Below are 15,071 nucleotides of genomic sequence, written 5' to 3'. Positions count from 1 at the left end.
TTGTTGAGCTGTGTTATCTTACATATATTCTGTACACTAAATATTTGTCAGTTATGAGTATTTAACTATTTCTCCCATTGCATACATGATCTGTTCACTTTATTTATAGTATCCTTTGCTTTTAAAATTTGTTTTGTTTTGTATTTATTTGTGTATATCCAAATATAATTAACATACAGTCTCATATAAGTAAGAAGGACAATTGTGATGAGCACTAGGTGTTGTAACTGTTGAATCACTTTATTGTGCATCTGAAAAAATATTACACTATATGTTAACTAACTGCAATTTAAATAAAAAACTTGAAAAAGAAAAAATATTCTGATGTACAATTTAATGATTCAACAATTCTATACATTTTTCAATGCTCATCAGGATAGCTGTTCTCTTGGGGCACCTGGGTGCCTCAGTTGGTTGAGTATCTTTGGCACAGGTGATGATCTGAGGGTCCTAGGATGGGCCCCATATCAGGCTCCCAGCTCAGCAGAGAGTCGGCTTCTCCCTCTCCTCTGTCTCACCCTCACAATCCTGCTCTCTGTGTTTCTCTCTCAAGTAAATAAAATCTTTAACAAAATATATAACTGTTTTCTTAATCCTCTATTTATTTCTACTTCACCTATCCCCCACCACTTCCCCTCTCACAACCAACAATTTTTTCCCTGTATTGAATAATGTTTTCTTATTTGTCTCTTTTTTTGCTTGGTTTATTCATTTATTTTCTTAAATTTCACATAGGAATGAAATCCAATGGTTATTTGTCTCTATCTGGCTTATTTCACTTAGAATTTATATCCTCTAGATTCACCAATGTTGTATCAAATGGCCAGATCTCATTTGTTTTCATTGCTGAATAATATTCATGTGTGTGTGCATGTGTATACCATTCCGTCTCTAAATATTCATCTACTTATGTGATGGATTCCATATCTTGGCTATCATAAATAATTCTGCAATAAACATAGGGTGCATATATCTTTTGGATATATGGCATATTTTTTGGATTGGCATATTTTTTGTTTGTTTTTGTTTTGTTTTGTTCCTGTTACACTGTTTTAGCGGTTTTGTTTTTTTGGGTAATTATCCTGTGGTGGAATTACTAGATCATGTAGTATTTCTATTTTTAATTAATTTTTTATTTTTAAAGTTTTAATGAAACTCTATTCTGCTCCTATAACCAAGTTGCATTCCCAACAAAGATGCATAAGGATTCCTTTTATCCTAAATTTTCACCAATACTTGTAATTTCCTGTGACTTTGACTTTAGCTATTTTATGACAAGAGTAAAGTGTAATCTCATAGTAGTTTTAACTTACATATCTCTGATGATTTGTGAGGTTGAGCATCTCTTAATGTATATGTTGGAAATCTGCATGCCTTACTTTAAAAGAAAAAGTCTATTCAGGTCCTCTTCTCATTTTAATTAGATTGGGGTTTTTTATTAATTTATTTTTTATTGGTTTTAATTTTACCAACATATAGATTAACACCCAGTATTCATCCCATCAAGTGCCCCCATCAGTGCTCGACACCCAGTCACCCCCAACCACAACCACAACCTCTTCCAACCCCAATTAGTTCATTTCCCAGAGGTAGAGGTCTCTCAAGTTCTGTCTCCCTTTCTGGTATTTCCCACTCAATTTTTCTCCTTTCCCCTTTATTCCCTTTCACTATTTTTTATATATCCCAAATGAAAGAGACCATATAATGTTTTTCCTTCTCCGATTGACTTATTTCACTCAGCATAATACCCTGCAGTTCCATCCACGTCTAAGCAAGTGGTGGGTATTTGTTGTTTCTAATGGCTGAGTAATATTCCACTGTATACAGAGACCACATCTTCTTTATCCATTCATCTTTTGATGGACACCAAGGCTCCTTGCACACTTTGGCTATTGTGAACAGTGCAGCTATAAACATTGGGGTGCAGGTGTACCGGTGTGTCATTGCATCTGTATCTTTGGGGTAAATACCCAGGAGTGCAAATGCTGGCTCATAGGGCAGATCTATTTTTAACTCTTTGAGGAACCTCCACACAGTTTTCCAGAGTGGTTGCACCAGTTCACATTCCCACCAACAGTGTAAGAGGGTTCCCCTTTCTCCACATCCTCTCCAGCATTCGTGGTTTCCTGCCTTGTTAATTTTCCCCACTCACATTGGTGTGAGGTGGTATCTCATTGTGGTTTTGATTTGTATTTCCCTGATGGCCAGTGATGCAGAGCATTTCCTCATGTGCTTGTTGGCCATGTCTATGTCTTCCTCTGTGAGATTTCTCTTCATGTCTTTTGCCCATTTCATGATTGGATTGTTTGTTTCTTTGGTGTTGAGTTTAATAAGTTCTTTATGGATCTCGGATACTAGCCCTTTCTCTGATACGTCATTTGCAAATATCTGCTCCCATTCTGCAGGTTATCCTTTAGTTTTGTTGACTTGTATCCTTTGCCGTGCAGAAGCTTCTTATCTTGATGAAGTCCCAATAGTTCATTTTTGCTTTTGTTTCTCTTGCCTTCATGGATGTATCTTGCAAAAAGTTACTGTGGCCAAGTTCAAAAGCAGTGATGCCTGTGTTCTCCTCTAGGATTTTGATGGATTCTTGTCTCACATTTAGATCTTTCATCCATTTTGAGTTTATCTTTGTGTCTAGTTTCATTCTTGTGCGTGTGGATGTCAAATTTTCCCAGCACAATTTATTGAAGAGACTGTCTTTTTTTCCAGTGGAAAGTCTTTCCTCCTTTGTCGAATATTACTGGACATAAAGTTGAGGGTCAGATCTGGATTCTCGATTCTGTTCCATTGATCTATGTGTCTGTTTGTTCTGTTGTTGTGCCAGTACCACACTGTCTTGATACCATGGATTTGTAGTACAACCTGAAATCTGGCATTGTGATGCCCCCAGCTATGATTTTCTTTTTTAATATTCCCTGGCTATTCGAGACCTTTTCTGATTCCACACAAATCTTAAAATAATGTGTTCTAACTCTCTGAAGAAAGTCCATAGTATTTTGATAGGGATTGCATTAAACGTGTAAATCGCCCTGGGTAAAATTGATATTTTCGGTATATTAATTCTTCCAATCCCTGAGCATGGAATATTTTTCCATCTCTTTGTATCTTCCTCAACTACTTTCAGAAGTGTTCTGTAGTTGTTAGGGCATAGATCCTTTACCACTTTGGTTAGGTTTATTCCTAGATATCTTATGCTTTTGGATGAAATTGTAAATGGGATTGACTCATTTCTCTTTCTTCAGTCTCATTGTTAGTGTCTAGAAATGCCACTAATTTCTGGGCATTGATTTTGTATCCTGCCACATGGCCGAATTGCTGTATGAGTTTAGCAACCTTGGGGTGGAGGCTTTTGGGTTTTCTATGTAGAGTATCATGTCATCGGTGTAGAGGGAGAGTTTGACTACTTGTTTGCCATTTGAATGCCTTTAATGTCTTTTTGTTGTCTGATTGCTGAGGCTAGGACTTCTAGTACTATGATAAATAGCAGTGGTGAGAGTGGACATCCCTGTCTTGTTCCTGATCTTAGGGAAAAGGCTCCCAGTGCTTCCCCATTGAGAATGATATTTGCTGTGGGCTTTTCATAGATGGCTTTTAAGATGTCGAGGAACGTTCCTTCTATCCCTACACTCTGAAGAGTTTTATCAGGAATGGATGGGAAATATCAGAATGGGAGACAGAACATAAACACTCCTATCTCGGGATCCCTGGGTGGCGCAGCGGTTTGGCGCCTGCCTTTGGCCCAGGGTGCGATCCTGGAGATCCGGGATCGAATCCCACGTCGGGCTCCCGGTGCATGGAGCCTGCTTCTTCCTCTGCCTGTGTGTCTGCCTCTCTCTCTCACTGTGTTCCTATCATAAATAAATAAAATAAAAATTAAAAAAAAAAACACTCCTATCTCTGGGAAATGAACTAAGGGTGGTGGAAGGGAAGGAGGGCAGGGGGTGGGGGTGAATGGATGACGGGCAGTGAGGAGGGCACTTGATGGGGTAAGCACTGGGTGTTATTCTGTATGTTGGGCAAATTGAACACCAATTAAAAATAAATTTATTATTTATAAAAAAAACAAAAAACAACAATGAAAAATAAACAAGTACAAGGTTATGGAAGAAAAAAACAGAATGGATGCTGTATTGTATCAAATGTTTTCTCTGCATCTATTGAGAATATCATATGGTTCTTGGTTTTTCTCTTGCTGATATGATAAATCACATTGATTGTTTTGAGTGTTGAACCAGCCTTGTGTCCCGGGAATAAATGCTACTTGGTCATGGTGAATAATTTTCTTAATGTATTGTTGGATCCTATTGGCTAGTATCTTGTCAAGAACTTTTGCATCCATGTTCATCAGGTACATTGGTCTATAATTCTCCTTTTTGGTGGGGTCTTTGTCTGGTTTTGGAATTAAGGTGATGCTGGCCTCATAGAACGAATTTGGAAGTACTCCATCTCTTTCTATCTTTCCAAAATGCTTTAGTAGAATAGGTATGGTTTCTTCTTTAAACGTTTGACAGAATTCCCCTGGGAAGCCATCTGGCCCTGGACTTTTGTGTCTTGGGAGGGTTTTGATGACTGCTTCATTTCCTCCCTGGTAATCATCCTGTTCAGGTTTTCTATTTCTTCCTGTTCCAGTTTTGGTAGTTTGTGGCTTTCCAGGAATGCGTCCATATCTTCTAGATTGTCTAATTTATTGGGTTATAGCTGTTCATAATATGATTTTAAAATTGTTTGTATTTCCTTGGTGTTGGTAGTGATCTCTCCTTTCTCATTCATGATTTTATTAATTTGAGTCTTCTCTCTCTTCTTGTTAATAAGGCTGGCTAATGGTTTATCCATCTTATTAATTCTTTCAAAGAACCAACTCCTGGTTCTGTGGATCTGTTCCACAGTTCTTCTGGTCTCGATTTCATTGAGTTATGCTCAAGTCTTTATTAACTCTCTTCTTCTAATGGGTGTAGGATCTATTTGCTGTTTTCCTCTAGCACCTTTAGGTGTAAGGTTCGCTTTTGTATTTGAATTCTTTCCAGATTATGGATGGATGCTTGAATTGCTATGTATTTCCCGCTCAGGTCTGCTTTTGCTGCATCCCAAAGATTTTGAATGGTTGTATCTTCATTCGCATTAGTTTCCGTGAGTCTTTTGAATTCTTTCTTAATTTCCTGGTTGACCCTTTCATCTTTTAGCAGGATGGTCCTTAACCTCCACGTGTTTAGAGTCTTTCCAAAATCTTGTTGTGATTTAGTTCTAATTTCAAGGCATTATGGCCTGAGAATACGCAGGGGACGATCCCAATCTTTTGGTATGGATTCAGACACGATTTGTGACCCAGTATGTGGTCTATTATGGAAAAAGTTCCATGTGCACTTGAGAAGAATGTGTATTCAGTTGAGTTTGGAAGTTCTATAGATATCTGTGAAATCCATCTGGTCCAGTGTTTCATTTAAAGCTCTCGTTTCTTTGGAGATGTGGTGTTTAGAAGACCTATCGAATGTAGAAAGCGCTAGATGGAAGTCACCAAGTATAACTGTATTATTATCTAAGTATGTCTTAATTTTGGTTATTACTTGATTGATATATTTGTCAGCTCCCACATTCGGGGCATATATATTGAGGATTGTTAAGTCCTCTTGTTGGATAGATCCTTTACGTATGATATAGTGTCCCTCTTCATCTCTCACTATATAGTCTTCGGGGTAAATTTTAGTTTATCTGATATAAGGATGGCTACCCCTGCTTTCTTTTGAGGACCATTTGAATGGTAAATGGTTCTCCAACTTTTTTTTCAGGCTGTAGGTGTCCTTCTGTCTAAAATGAGTCTCTTGCAGACAGCAAATAGATGGGTCCTGCTTTTTTATCCAGTCTGACACCCTGTGCCTTTTGATGGGATCATTAAGCCAATTCACGTTCAGAGTTACTATTGAAAGGTATGAGTTTAGTGTCATCATGGTATCTATTCAGTCCCTGTTTTTGTGGATTATTCCATTGGACTTCGTAAAGGGTAGTTTTAAGAGTCCCTCTTTAATTTCTTGCAGAGCTGGTTTGGAGGTCACATATTCTTTCAGTTCCTGCCTGTCTTGGAAGCTCTTCATCTCTCCTTCTATTCTGAATGAGAGCCTTGCTGGATAAAGTATTCTTGGTTGCATGTTCTTCTCATTTAGGACCCTGAATATATCCTGCCAGCCCTTTCTGGCCTCCCAGGTCTCTGTGGAGACATCTGTTGTTAATCTGATATTTCTCCCCATAAAAGTTAGAGATTTCTTGTCTCTTGCTGCTTTAAGGATCATCTCTTTATCTTTGGAATTTGTAAGCTTAACTATTAAATGTCGATGTGTTGAACGGTTTTATTTTTTATTTTAGGGGGCGGGGGAGCTCTCTCTTTCCTGGATCTGAATGCCTATTTCCCTTCCCAGATTAGGAAGGTTTTCAGCTATGATTTATTCAAATACATATTCTGGCCCTCTGGCCCTCTCAGTGCCCTCGGGAACCCCAATTATACGTAGAATTTTCTTCCTCAGGCTGTCATTTATTTCCCTTAATCTATCCTCATGGTCTTTTAATTGTTTGTCTCTTTTTTCCTCAGTTTCCCTCTTTGCCATCAACTTGTCTTCTATGTCACTCACTCATTCTTCCACCTTGTTAACCCTCGTCATTAGGACTTCTAGTTTGGATTGCATCTCATTCAATTGATTTTTAATTTCTGCCTGATTGGATCTAAATTCTGCAGTCATGAAGTCTCTTGAGTCCTTTATGCTTTTTTTCTAGAGCCACCAGTAGCTTGATGATAGTGCTTCTGAATTGGCTTTTTGACATTGAATTGTAATCCAAATTTTGTAACTCTGTGGGAGAGAGGACTGTTTCTGATTCTTTCTTTTGAGGTGAGGTTTTCCTTCTAGTCATTTTGCTCAGTGCAGAGTGGCCAAAAACAAGCTGTATTGGGAAAAGGAGAAAAAGAGAGGAGAGAAAAAAGGAAAGAAAAAGAAAAAAAAGAGAGAAAATAAGAAAAAAAAGAGAAGAAAAAGAGGGAAAAAAGGGGGGAAGCAAACAGAAATCAAAAAGCAAAAAAAAAATCAAAGGGGAATATCCTCTGATGCTTTATATTTTAAGTCCCTTGACTTCCCCTGGAACTTTCCAGTGCTGCTTGGTCAATAATATGTTTTTCCCCTGTCCGTCCAGCTGGTCTTCTGGGGGAGGGGCCTGCTGTGCTGATTTTCAGCTGTTAGCACTTGGGGGAGCTGCTCTGCCCCTGCCTGGTGCAGGGCTCAGTGGGGGTTGTTTACCCCGTGAGGCCCCAGGAGGAACAGCCCCAGTGGCCGGGCCAGCTCTGCAGCCCTAGAGTCAGCTCCCGCATTAACTCCGGGGCTCTCCGTCTGCAGGGCCTGGAGGCTCCGGGGCGGGGCCGCTGATCTGCTCAGCTCGCGGCAGGAGCGTCCTTGCTGTCCTGGGCCCTCCCGGCCTCTGCCTGTCCCGGGGGAGGCCGGATCCTGGGCTGTGTCCCGGCGCCCTGTGCTCCGGGGCCTGCGCTGTTGGATTCGCGCTCCCGCCCCGCAGCCCCCTCCACGGAGCCGCCGCCCGAGCCCCTCCGAGCTGCTCCGGGTCCCGCCGTGCGCGCTGCAGCCCTTAGGGAGCTCGGCGCACTCTCCCGGGGCGCAGGTGCCTGTTAGTGTCCCAGGGAGCCCGAGGGCATCCCCGCCCTCCTGGGTTCTGCTCTAACTCCCTGCGGGCCCCTTTCCACCCGGGAAGGTTGGTGCAGCTCCTGCTTCTCCGGGACGGGGCTCTCCTGTCCTGGGGACACTCGCCCCAGCCTCAGCCCGGCTCCTCGGGGGCCCCTCCCCCTTGGAGGCCTTTTGTGTCTTTATTTCTTTTTCCCCATCTTCCTACCTTGATAGAAGCACGAACTCTTCTCACTGGAGCATTCCAGCTGGTCTCTCTTTAAATCTCAGGCCGAATTCGTAGATTTTCAGGATGATTTGAAGGTTATCTAGGTAATTTGGTGGGGACAGGTGCCTTGGGGACCCTACTCTTCCTCCATCTTGCCCCTCCCCTCCAGATGTTATATGTTAAATGAAGAATCACTGAATTCTACACCTGGAACTAATATTGCACTGTATGTTACCTAGCTAGAATTTAAACTTAGAAAATAATCATTTTAATAAAAAAGAAAGAAAAATAAAATATCCACCTATTATGTTTACTTGTTAATATATCTTGCAAATTATGATTAAATGTTTTTTAAATTAGCATAGGAGGGGAAAGCTGAGTTAATGAATGTATTTTGCTTATTCTCACTGATTTTCTTCACTTATCATTAAATCTTTGATACAATATTATGTCAAACCGAGTCTTTCACTCATTGACTTTATTTTTTTTATTTTTTTATTGGGGTTCAATTTGCCAACATATAGCATATCACCCAGTGCTCTTCCCATCTAGTTCCCCCCTCAATGCCGTTCATCCAGTCACCCCAACTCTCCCCCACCTCCTCTTCCACTAGAGTTAGGTGTTTCCCAGAGTTAGGTGTCTCTCATGTTTTGTCACCCTCACTTGTTTCCCAGAGTTAGGTGTCTCTCATGTTTTGTCACCCTCACTGATATCTCCCACTCATTTTCTCTCTTTTCCCATTAATTCCCTTTCACTACTTTTGTATTCCCCAAATTAATGAGACCATATAATGTTTGTCCTTCTCTGATTGACTTACTACACTCAGCATAATACCCTCCAGTTCCATCCATGTTGCAGCAAATGGTGGGTATTTGTCATTTCTAATGGCTGAGTAATATTCCATTGTATACATAAACCACATTGTTATGCGTGCTGCGGCAACACAATCAAGGTCCTGAGGATAAGGGGATGAGGAAAATAAAAAAAAAGTAAAGAGATGGCGACAGTAGGGACACAGTGGATGATGTCCAAGCAGTGCCAGCTTTATTCAAGGTTTTACAACATTTTATAGCATGAGCAAAACAAAGCCAAGAAGGTGTTTATTTTTAGCAGGTTTGTGAAACCCTCCAAAGTTCCCTTTTCTCAGCATGCAAGACAGACTCACGGATGCCAGAAGACCTTGGTAAATAGATAAGCTTGTTGCTCCAGATGTGCATACTTCAAAGGAATATTAGGTGTGGTAAACAGACCAGCAAGGACAGCACAGACCCTTGTTTACATTTATGACCAGGTTAGCATAACTTGTATCTATTGTGTTATGTGGGCAATCACGTACAAGCGAGCCCTGAGAACCATTGCTCAAGCCCTTTCTCAAGTGTCTACCAACCATTCACCCTTTAGGCTCTCGAGCCTTTTGAGTGAATGAGGGATGCATGTCCCGGCCTGGTTTGGTTCAGTTACTCCAGTTAGTTTGTGGTCCCCCAGACCAAATCTTCTTTATCCATTCATCCTTCGATGGACACTGGGGCTCCTTCCACAGTTTGGCTATTGTGGACATTGCTGCTATTAACATTGGGGTGCAGGTGTTCCGGTGTTTCACTGCATCTGTATATTTGGGGTAAATCCTCACTGACTTTAAAAGCTGAAGACTTGAGATGCCTAGGTGGCTCAGCAGTTGATCATCTGCCTTTGACTCAGGGTGTGATCCCAGAGTCCCAGGATTGAGTCCTGAATAGGGCTTCCTTCATGGAGTCTCCTTCTGCCTCTGCCTATCTCTTCCTGTCTCTCTCTCTCTCTCTCTCTCTCTCTCTCTCTCTCTCATAAATAAACTCTTTTTTTAAAAAAAGCTGAAAACTATTTCCTGAGTTTTGTTACAGTGAGGTGTACAGAAGAAGTAGGGCATGGTATTAAAGATAACTTTCACTGAGATTAATAGTAGCAATTCCTTTTGATTTTTGAGAGTTGGTGTTTCACCCACTGAAGCAGGATTGGTATTTTTACTCAGAAAGTAGCAATATGATTCTTGTTAAAAGTATTGATTCTTAGAAATCCCCAAAAATTAGCTTAGTAATTTCTTATTTTGAGCCCTATTGAGGTATAATTGATACAACAGAAAATAGACAAATTTATATATACATATCGACTATTTTGGACATATACATATACCAATGATACCACCACAAGCAAGCAAAGTGCTATACGTATTCATTGTCAACAAAAAATCTGTGCAACTTTTTGTGCCTTTTTTTAAATTTGCAAAGCTTAGAATTTTTTGCAGTAAATAAAGTAAATCAGATCACATGTACATCATTTCAGTATGGTATTTTAAGTGATAAACTTTAAATACAGATATAGTTTTTGAAAATGTATATTATGACTCTCACAATGACATATTTTTGTCCCATTCCTTTCAAATATATAGTCTTCTTGTTCTATCCTCATCCCATTTCATTCTTGAGTGGTAATCTAAAAAATATTTAAATTAACACAAATATACAGGATCTAAGGGTTAACTGCTACTCAGTCCCACAGACTTTTCTCCTTTGACAAGCAGCCCTATTCGTGTGTGTGTAAGCCAACACAGAATGGGACAGAGTCTATCTCTAAACTTGTTTAGTCTGCTAAGCCTCTCTTTGCTGCTACTAACACACAACCATGGAAAATGGGATAAGGAGAGGGAAATGAACCTTTGACTGGCTGATGGTTCAAAGAAATGTATCTTGCTCCCTAAAAAAATGTTACCAGAAGGAAATTAAGTAACTGTCACGATTATCTTCATGACATGCTAATAATCAGAATTAGTATTTTTTCTTTTCTAGGGACAAAACGTTATGTGAGGGACTTCTCTTGCTTTTTTCAAACCCTCCTGCTGTCCTGTGTATCTACTTTCCACTTTTTGTCACCTGATTTTTTAGATTGCTTTGTTCACTATCCTTGTTAAACAAATGTGGCAAATGATAGTTATCATTTTGTATATACCTTTTCACTGTATTTTATCCAGAAAATAGTATATTTAAATATTTGCACACTCTGATTTCACATATCTCTTTACTCATTCAAACTTTCCCTATTTTTTCCTACTTCATATTTCAAAAATACGAGTCTCAAAAGCTTTTCCTTATATGATCAAGGACATTTTTTAAAGGGACAAGAATTTAAAGTTTATTTAGTAATACACCATTCTCAGAGCACCAAGTTTTATAAATGAAAGTCAAAGACAAACCTAACTCAGTGTACACATTCTTTATTTCTTAAGAGTCCAGTTTACTTATATCAAGAACCCCATTTCCAATCATATATTAAAATGCAGAACAAGTATATACAGGTTTTTTTCTGTTTTGGTTTTCCTTCAGTTTATTTTCTCTCCTGTATCAAGGAACATTTTGCCTTCCCCTTCCCCTCATATTCTTACTTGGAAAGATACGAGATAATTTACAGATTTATTTTATTGAGGGTGGTTTAATTCCCCTTCCACTTCTTCAGCAGACTTTCCCTTACTTCTTTATTACGGAGAGTGTAGATGAAGGGATTTAGAACTGGAGTCACCACAGTGTTCAGGACATGAATGGCTTTGGTCAGGTCCAAGGACTCTTTGATGGAGAGACGGACATGAAGAAAGATGGTGGACCCATACCAGATGAGCACCACAGTGAGATGTGAAGAGCATGTGGAGAAGGCTTTGCTCCTGCTGCTGGCCGAAGGGATCCTGAGAATTGTGCTGATGATATAGATGTAGGAGACCAAGGTGATGAGGCATGAACTCAGGATGACCACAAAAGCAATGACAAAGGCCACGACTTCCACGGCCTGTGTGCTGGTGCAAGCCAGGGTGATCCAGGGTGCAATGTCACAGAAGAAGTGGTTGATAGTGCGGGAACCACAGAAGGACAGGGTGCTGATGAGAGCTGTGGGCACTGAAATGGCCAGAAAACCGCACAGCCATGATCCCAGGGCTAGCTGTGCTGAGAGCAGACTACTCATGATGGCCCCATAGTGTAGAGGATAGCAGATAGCCAGATAGCGGTCGTAAGCCATGGCTGCCAGGAGGAAGTACTCTGTGCAGCCCAATGAGAAAACAAGGTACATCTGCAAAAGGCAGCCAGTAAATGTTATGGTTTGGCTTCTCCCCAGAAGGATGGCCAGGGCTTTGGGGACTGCAGCTGTGGTATACCAAATCTCCAAGAAAGAAAGGTTGCTCAGAAAGAAGTACATCGGGGTATGTAGCTGGTGGGAGGTACTCACCAGCATCAAGATAGCCATGTTCCCACCCACTGTGAGAATGTACATTACCAGAAAAAACATAAAGAGAGATAGCTGAAGGACCTGGGACCCAGGAAAGCCCAGCAGGAGAAAATCCTGGTGACGGGTTGCATTGTCTGTGCCCACTGAAAATACTGAGGTATACCTGTAAATAGAGACCACTCACTGAGGATTTTAATCCAATCACACAGTCCTAGAGAAATAAAAGGATTCATGAGCGTGCCTCAGTAACTGAATTCAGACTAACAGTCTAACATGTTGAGTGCCTGCTTTGTATTTGGAACTATGTATGGCTAATATAAAGTAATTTAATAATATGGATATAGATGTGCTATTGTCACCAATTAGTGGTTGAAGAGACTTCTGTGAGAAACATTTTAGCATTTTTTACAAAGACTGCACCCATGGTTACACTTCAGATCCAATATTCAAATCCAGTCTTTGGACCTGCATCATCCCATTCTCAACATGCCCAAGAATAGCCATAGATCACATCTAAACACACAGAAGGATAATCGTGTCACTTGACACAGTTCACTATTTTGTAACTAGACATTTTCTACCTGGTCCTTAAATGAAAATACGTTTTCCTCCTTTTTTTTCTTTGTGTCTCGAATGTAGATTCTTGTCACATTAATATCTGACACTTCGAATTTGAATTGGTCTTCTAATTTATAACTTCTGACCTCAAAAATAATGTTTAGAAGTAAACTATAAGAATTTTTAAATTAGTATAAACTTATTTTTGTCTTCTCTGACCTTGCAAATGCCATGTTTAAACTTACTAATGTGATAAATTCTTTGCACCAAAAAGTATTTCCATATTGAACAATGCACTTAAAGCAGCTACTTCCTGAATCTAAGACATCTTGATATTTATTTGGAATGATTACATTGAGAACAGGATAAAAGCAGATCATTTTGAAACTAGGTTTTTTTTAAAGATTTTATTTATTTATTCATGAGAGACCCAGAGAGAGGCAGAAACACAGGCAGAGGGAGAAGCAGACTCCCTGCAGGGAGCCCAATGTGGGACTCAATCTCAGGAACCCAGGATCACAGCCCAAGCCAAAGGAAGACTCTCAATCACTGAGCCATCCAGGCACCCACAAAACTAGTTATTTTTTAAAAAGGATTCTTTAAGTTCTAGTTACTCAACACAGAGTGTAATACTAGATTCAGGTGTATATTCAGTGATTCCATGGTTATATACAACATCCAGTGTTCATGACAAGTGCACTCTTTAATCTCCATCACCTAACTAATTGGAATTTAAATAAAAACTTAAATATATACCAGTTAATTTAGATTTAATCAAGAATAATTGAGTGACAGAAAAATAATGATGATGATCATTTTTACTATGCAATATATAATATTAAGTCCATTTTTAAAAAACTTCAGATATTGAAAATACGTTTCTCTTTGTCATTAAGATCATCAGTTTCCTCTTATGTTACCATTAAATAAAGGACTTTAAACAAATTTGTGTAATCCATTTCTGAATGCTTCTTTTTGAGGACAGAACATATAAATTAGAAAATTATTTAGGATCTCCTATTGTCAAACATGCAGGTGGCTAAAATCTATACTTGAGAATCAGTTTGAACAAAGTCTAAGTGGATCTGGTGCCTCAATCTCCATACTCCCTTATGAAAAAAGGTCCCTTCTCTCCATCCTCACCTATCACATCTTATACCCTCCAAAAGAAATATCATCTCCATAAATATTAGAAGAAGCATTACATGTATCTAATGTCAACAGGCATATTTATATGGGTCCACATGGTAGGTAATACCTCAGTTATGGCAGAATGGGACTTCAATGTCTTCTAGAGAAGTAATCCCAAGATCTAATGGATGTGTGAATCCCTTGTGGATGATGTCAAAATAGAGATTCTAATTCACTCATCTGGAGTCAGTCCTGTGATTCTGCACTGCACACAAATTTACAGAAAGCCTCCCTGGCTAAGGACTCTAATCTGAGGAGCAAGGATCTAATATCTTTATATATATTTTTTAATGAAGAATATGAAGATCAGGGTGATGACATGACTCTTCCCAGGTTTGTCTGGTAATAAAGGATCTAGATTATTAATTGATTATCCTAATAAAGAAAATAATTATATCTTAATTTAGACATTGAAGGATGAGACAGAACAATAAAAAACATAAAAGGTGCTCATCAGCAAATATGCTAAATAATGGCTTTCACAAATTTCTTAAAGCCATTATATCCAACATCTATATCACTCACACCCAACCAATATATGTAACAATTTTCTAGCTCAAAGTATTGATGGCTATTGTTAATGTCTTTGGTATTTAATTAATCTCTAAAAATTTAGTTGAGGAGCTGCCATATAAATGTAAATTCATAATAACAGCTAACAGCATCCAACCGAGAGTGTATGCTTACTTGGAAGTCATTAGCCTATTTTCTAACACGATCATTGTAAATCCTATTACTTTGGTTTTATTCTTATTCTACTAATTTTAAAGATGAGAAAAAGGAAACACATAGATGCTACAGAAGCTGCCCCCAGTGGAATTGTGACTGTCAGTTCTGTGGGTTCAGTAGCAGAGCCACAGCACTTTGGAGCTGCTACTTTTAGAGATTTAAAAATAGGTCTCTGCTAAAAAAATAAAATAAAATAAATAAAAAACAAATAGGTCTCTGCTATGTCTGACAGGTTCAAATAAATTATATTTTTATTTATATTCAAATAGAATTCATGGTCAATGCCATTTAAAATCTATTAGTATGAAAGGATTCTATCTTAAATCAATAAGTAATGTGAATAAAATAATTATACTATCATTTTCCATTTTCAAAATCAAAAAACCATGTAATGACTACAGATCAGAGAATAAACAGAATATCCGGGATCCCTGGGTGGCGCAGCGGTTTAGCGCCTGCCTTTGGCCCAGGGC

The 15,071-nt window shown here is 39.1% G+C and overlaps 1 protein-coding gene across 1 annotated transcript; it reads right to left on the bottom strand.

Moving 5' to 3' along the window:
- Window positions 1–11,283: 11,283 nt before the first annotated feature.
- OR6F1 (olfactory receptor family 6 subfamily F member 1) lies at window positions 11,284–12,911 on the bottom strand. Its single transcript, XM_025987330.2, has 2 exons — window positions 12,898–12,911; window positions 11,284–12,283 (listed from the first exon to the last, which is right to left on the bottom strand). The coding sequence occupies exons 1-2, from the start codon at window positions 12,909–12,911 to the stop codon at window positions 11,338–11,340; spliced, it is 960 nt and encodes a 319-aa protein (XP_025843115.1). The 3' UTR covers window positions 11,284–11,337.
- Window positions 12,912–15,071: the final 2,160 nt, after the last annotated feature.

This window comes from Vulpes vulpes, chromosome 7 (assembly GCF_048418805.1).
Source record: "Vulpes vulpes isolate BD-2025 chromosome 7, VulVul3, whole genome shotgun sequence".
In the NCBI taxonomy this organism is placed as follows: domain Eukaryota; kingdom Metazoa; phylum Chordata; class Mammalia; order Carnivora; family Canidae; genus Vulpes; species Vulpes vulpes.
This window is presented reverse-complemented; position numbering and strand designations above follow the sequence as displayed.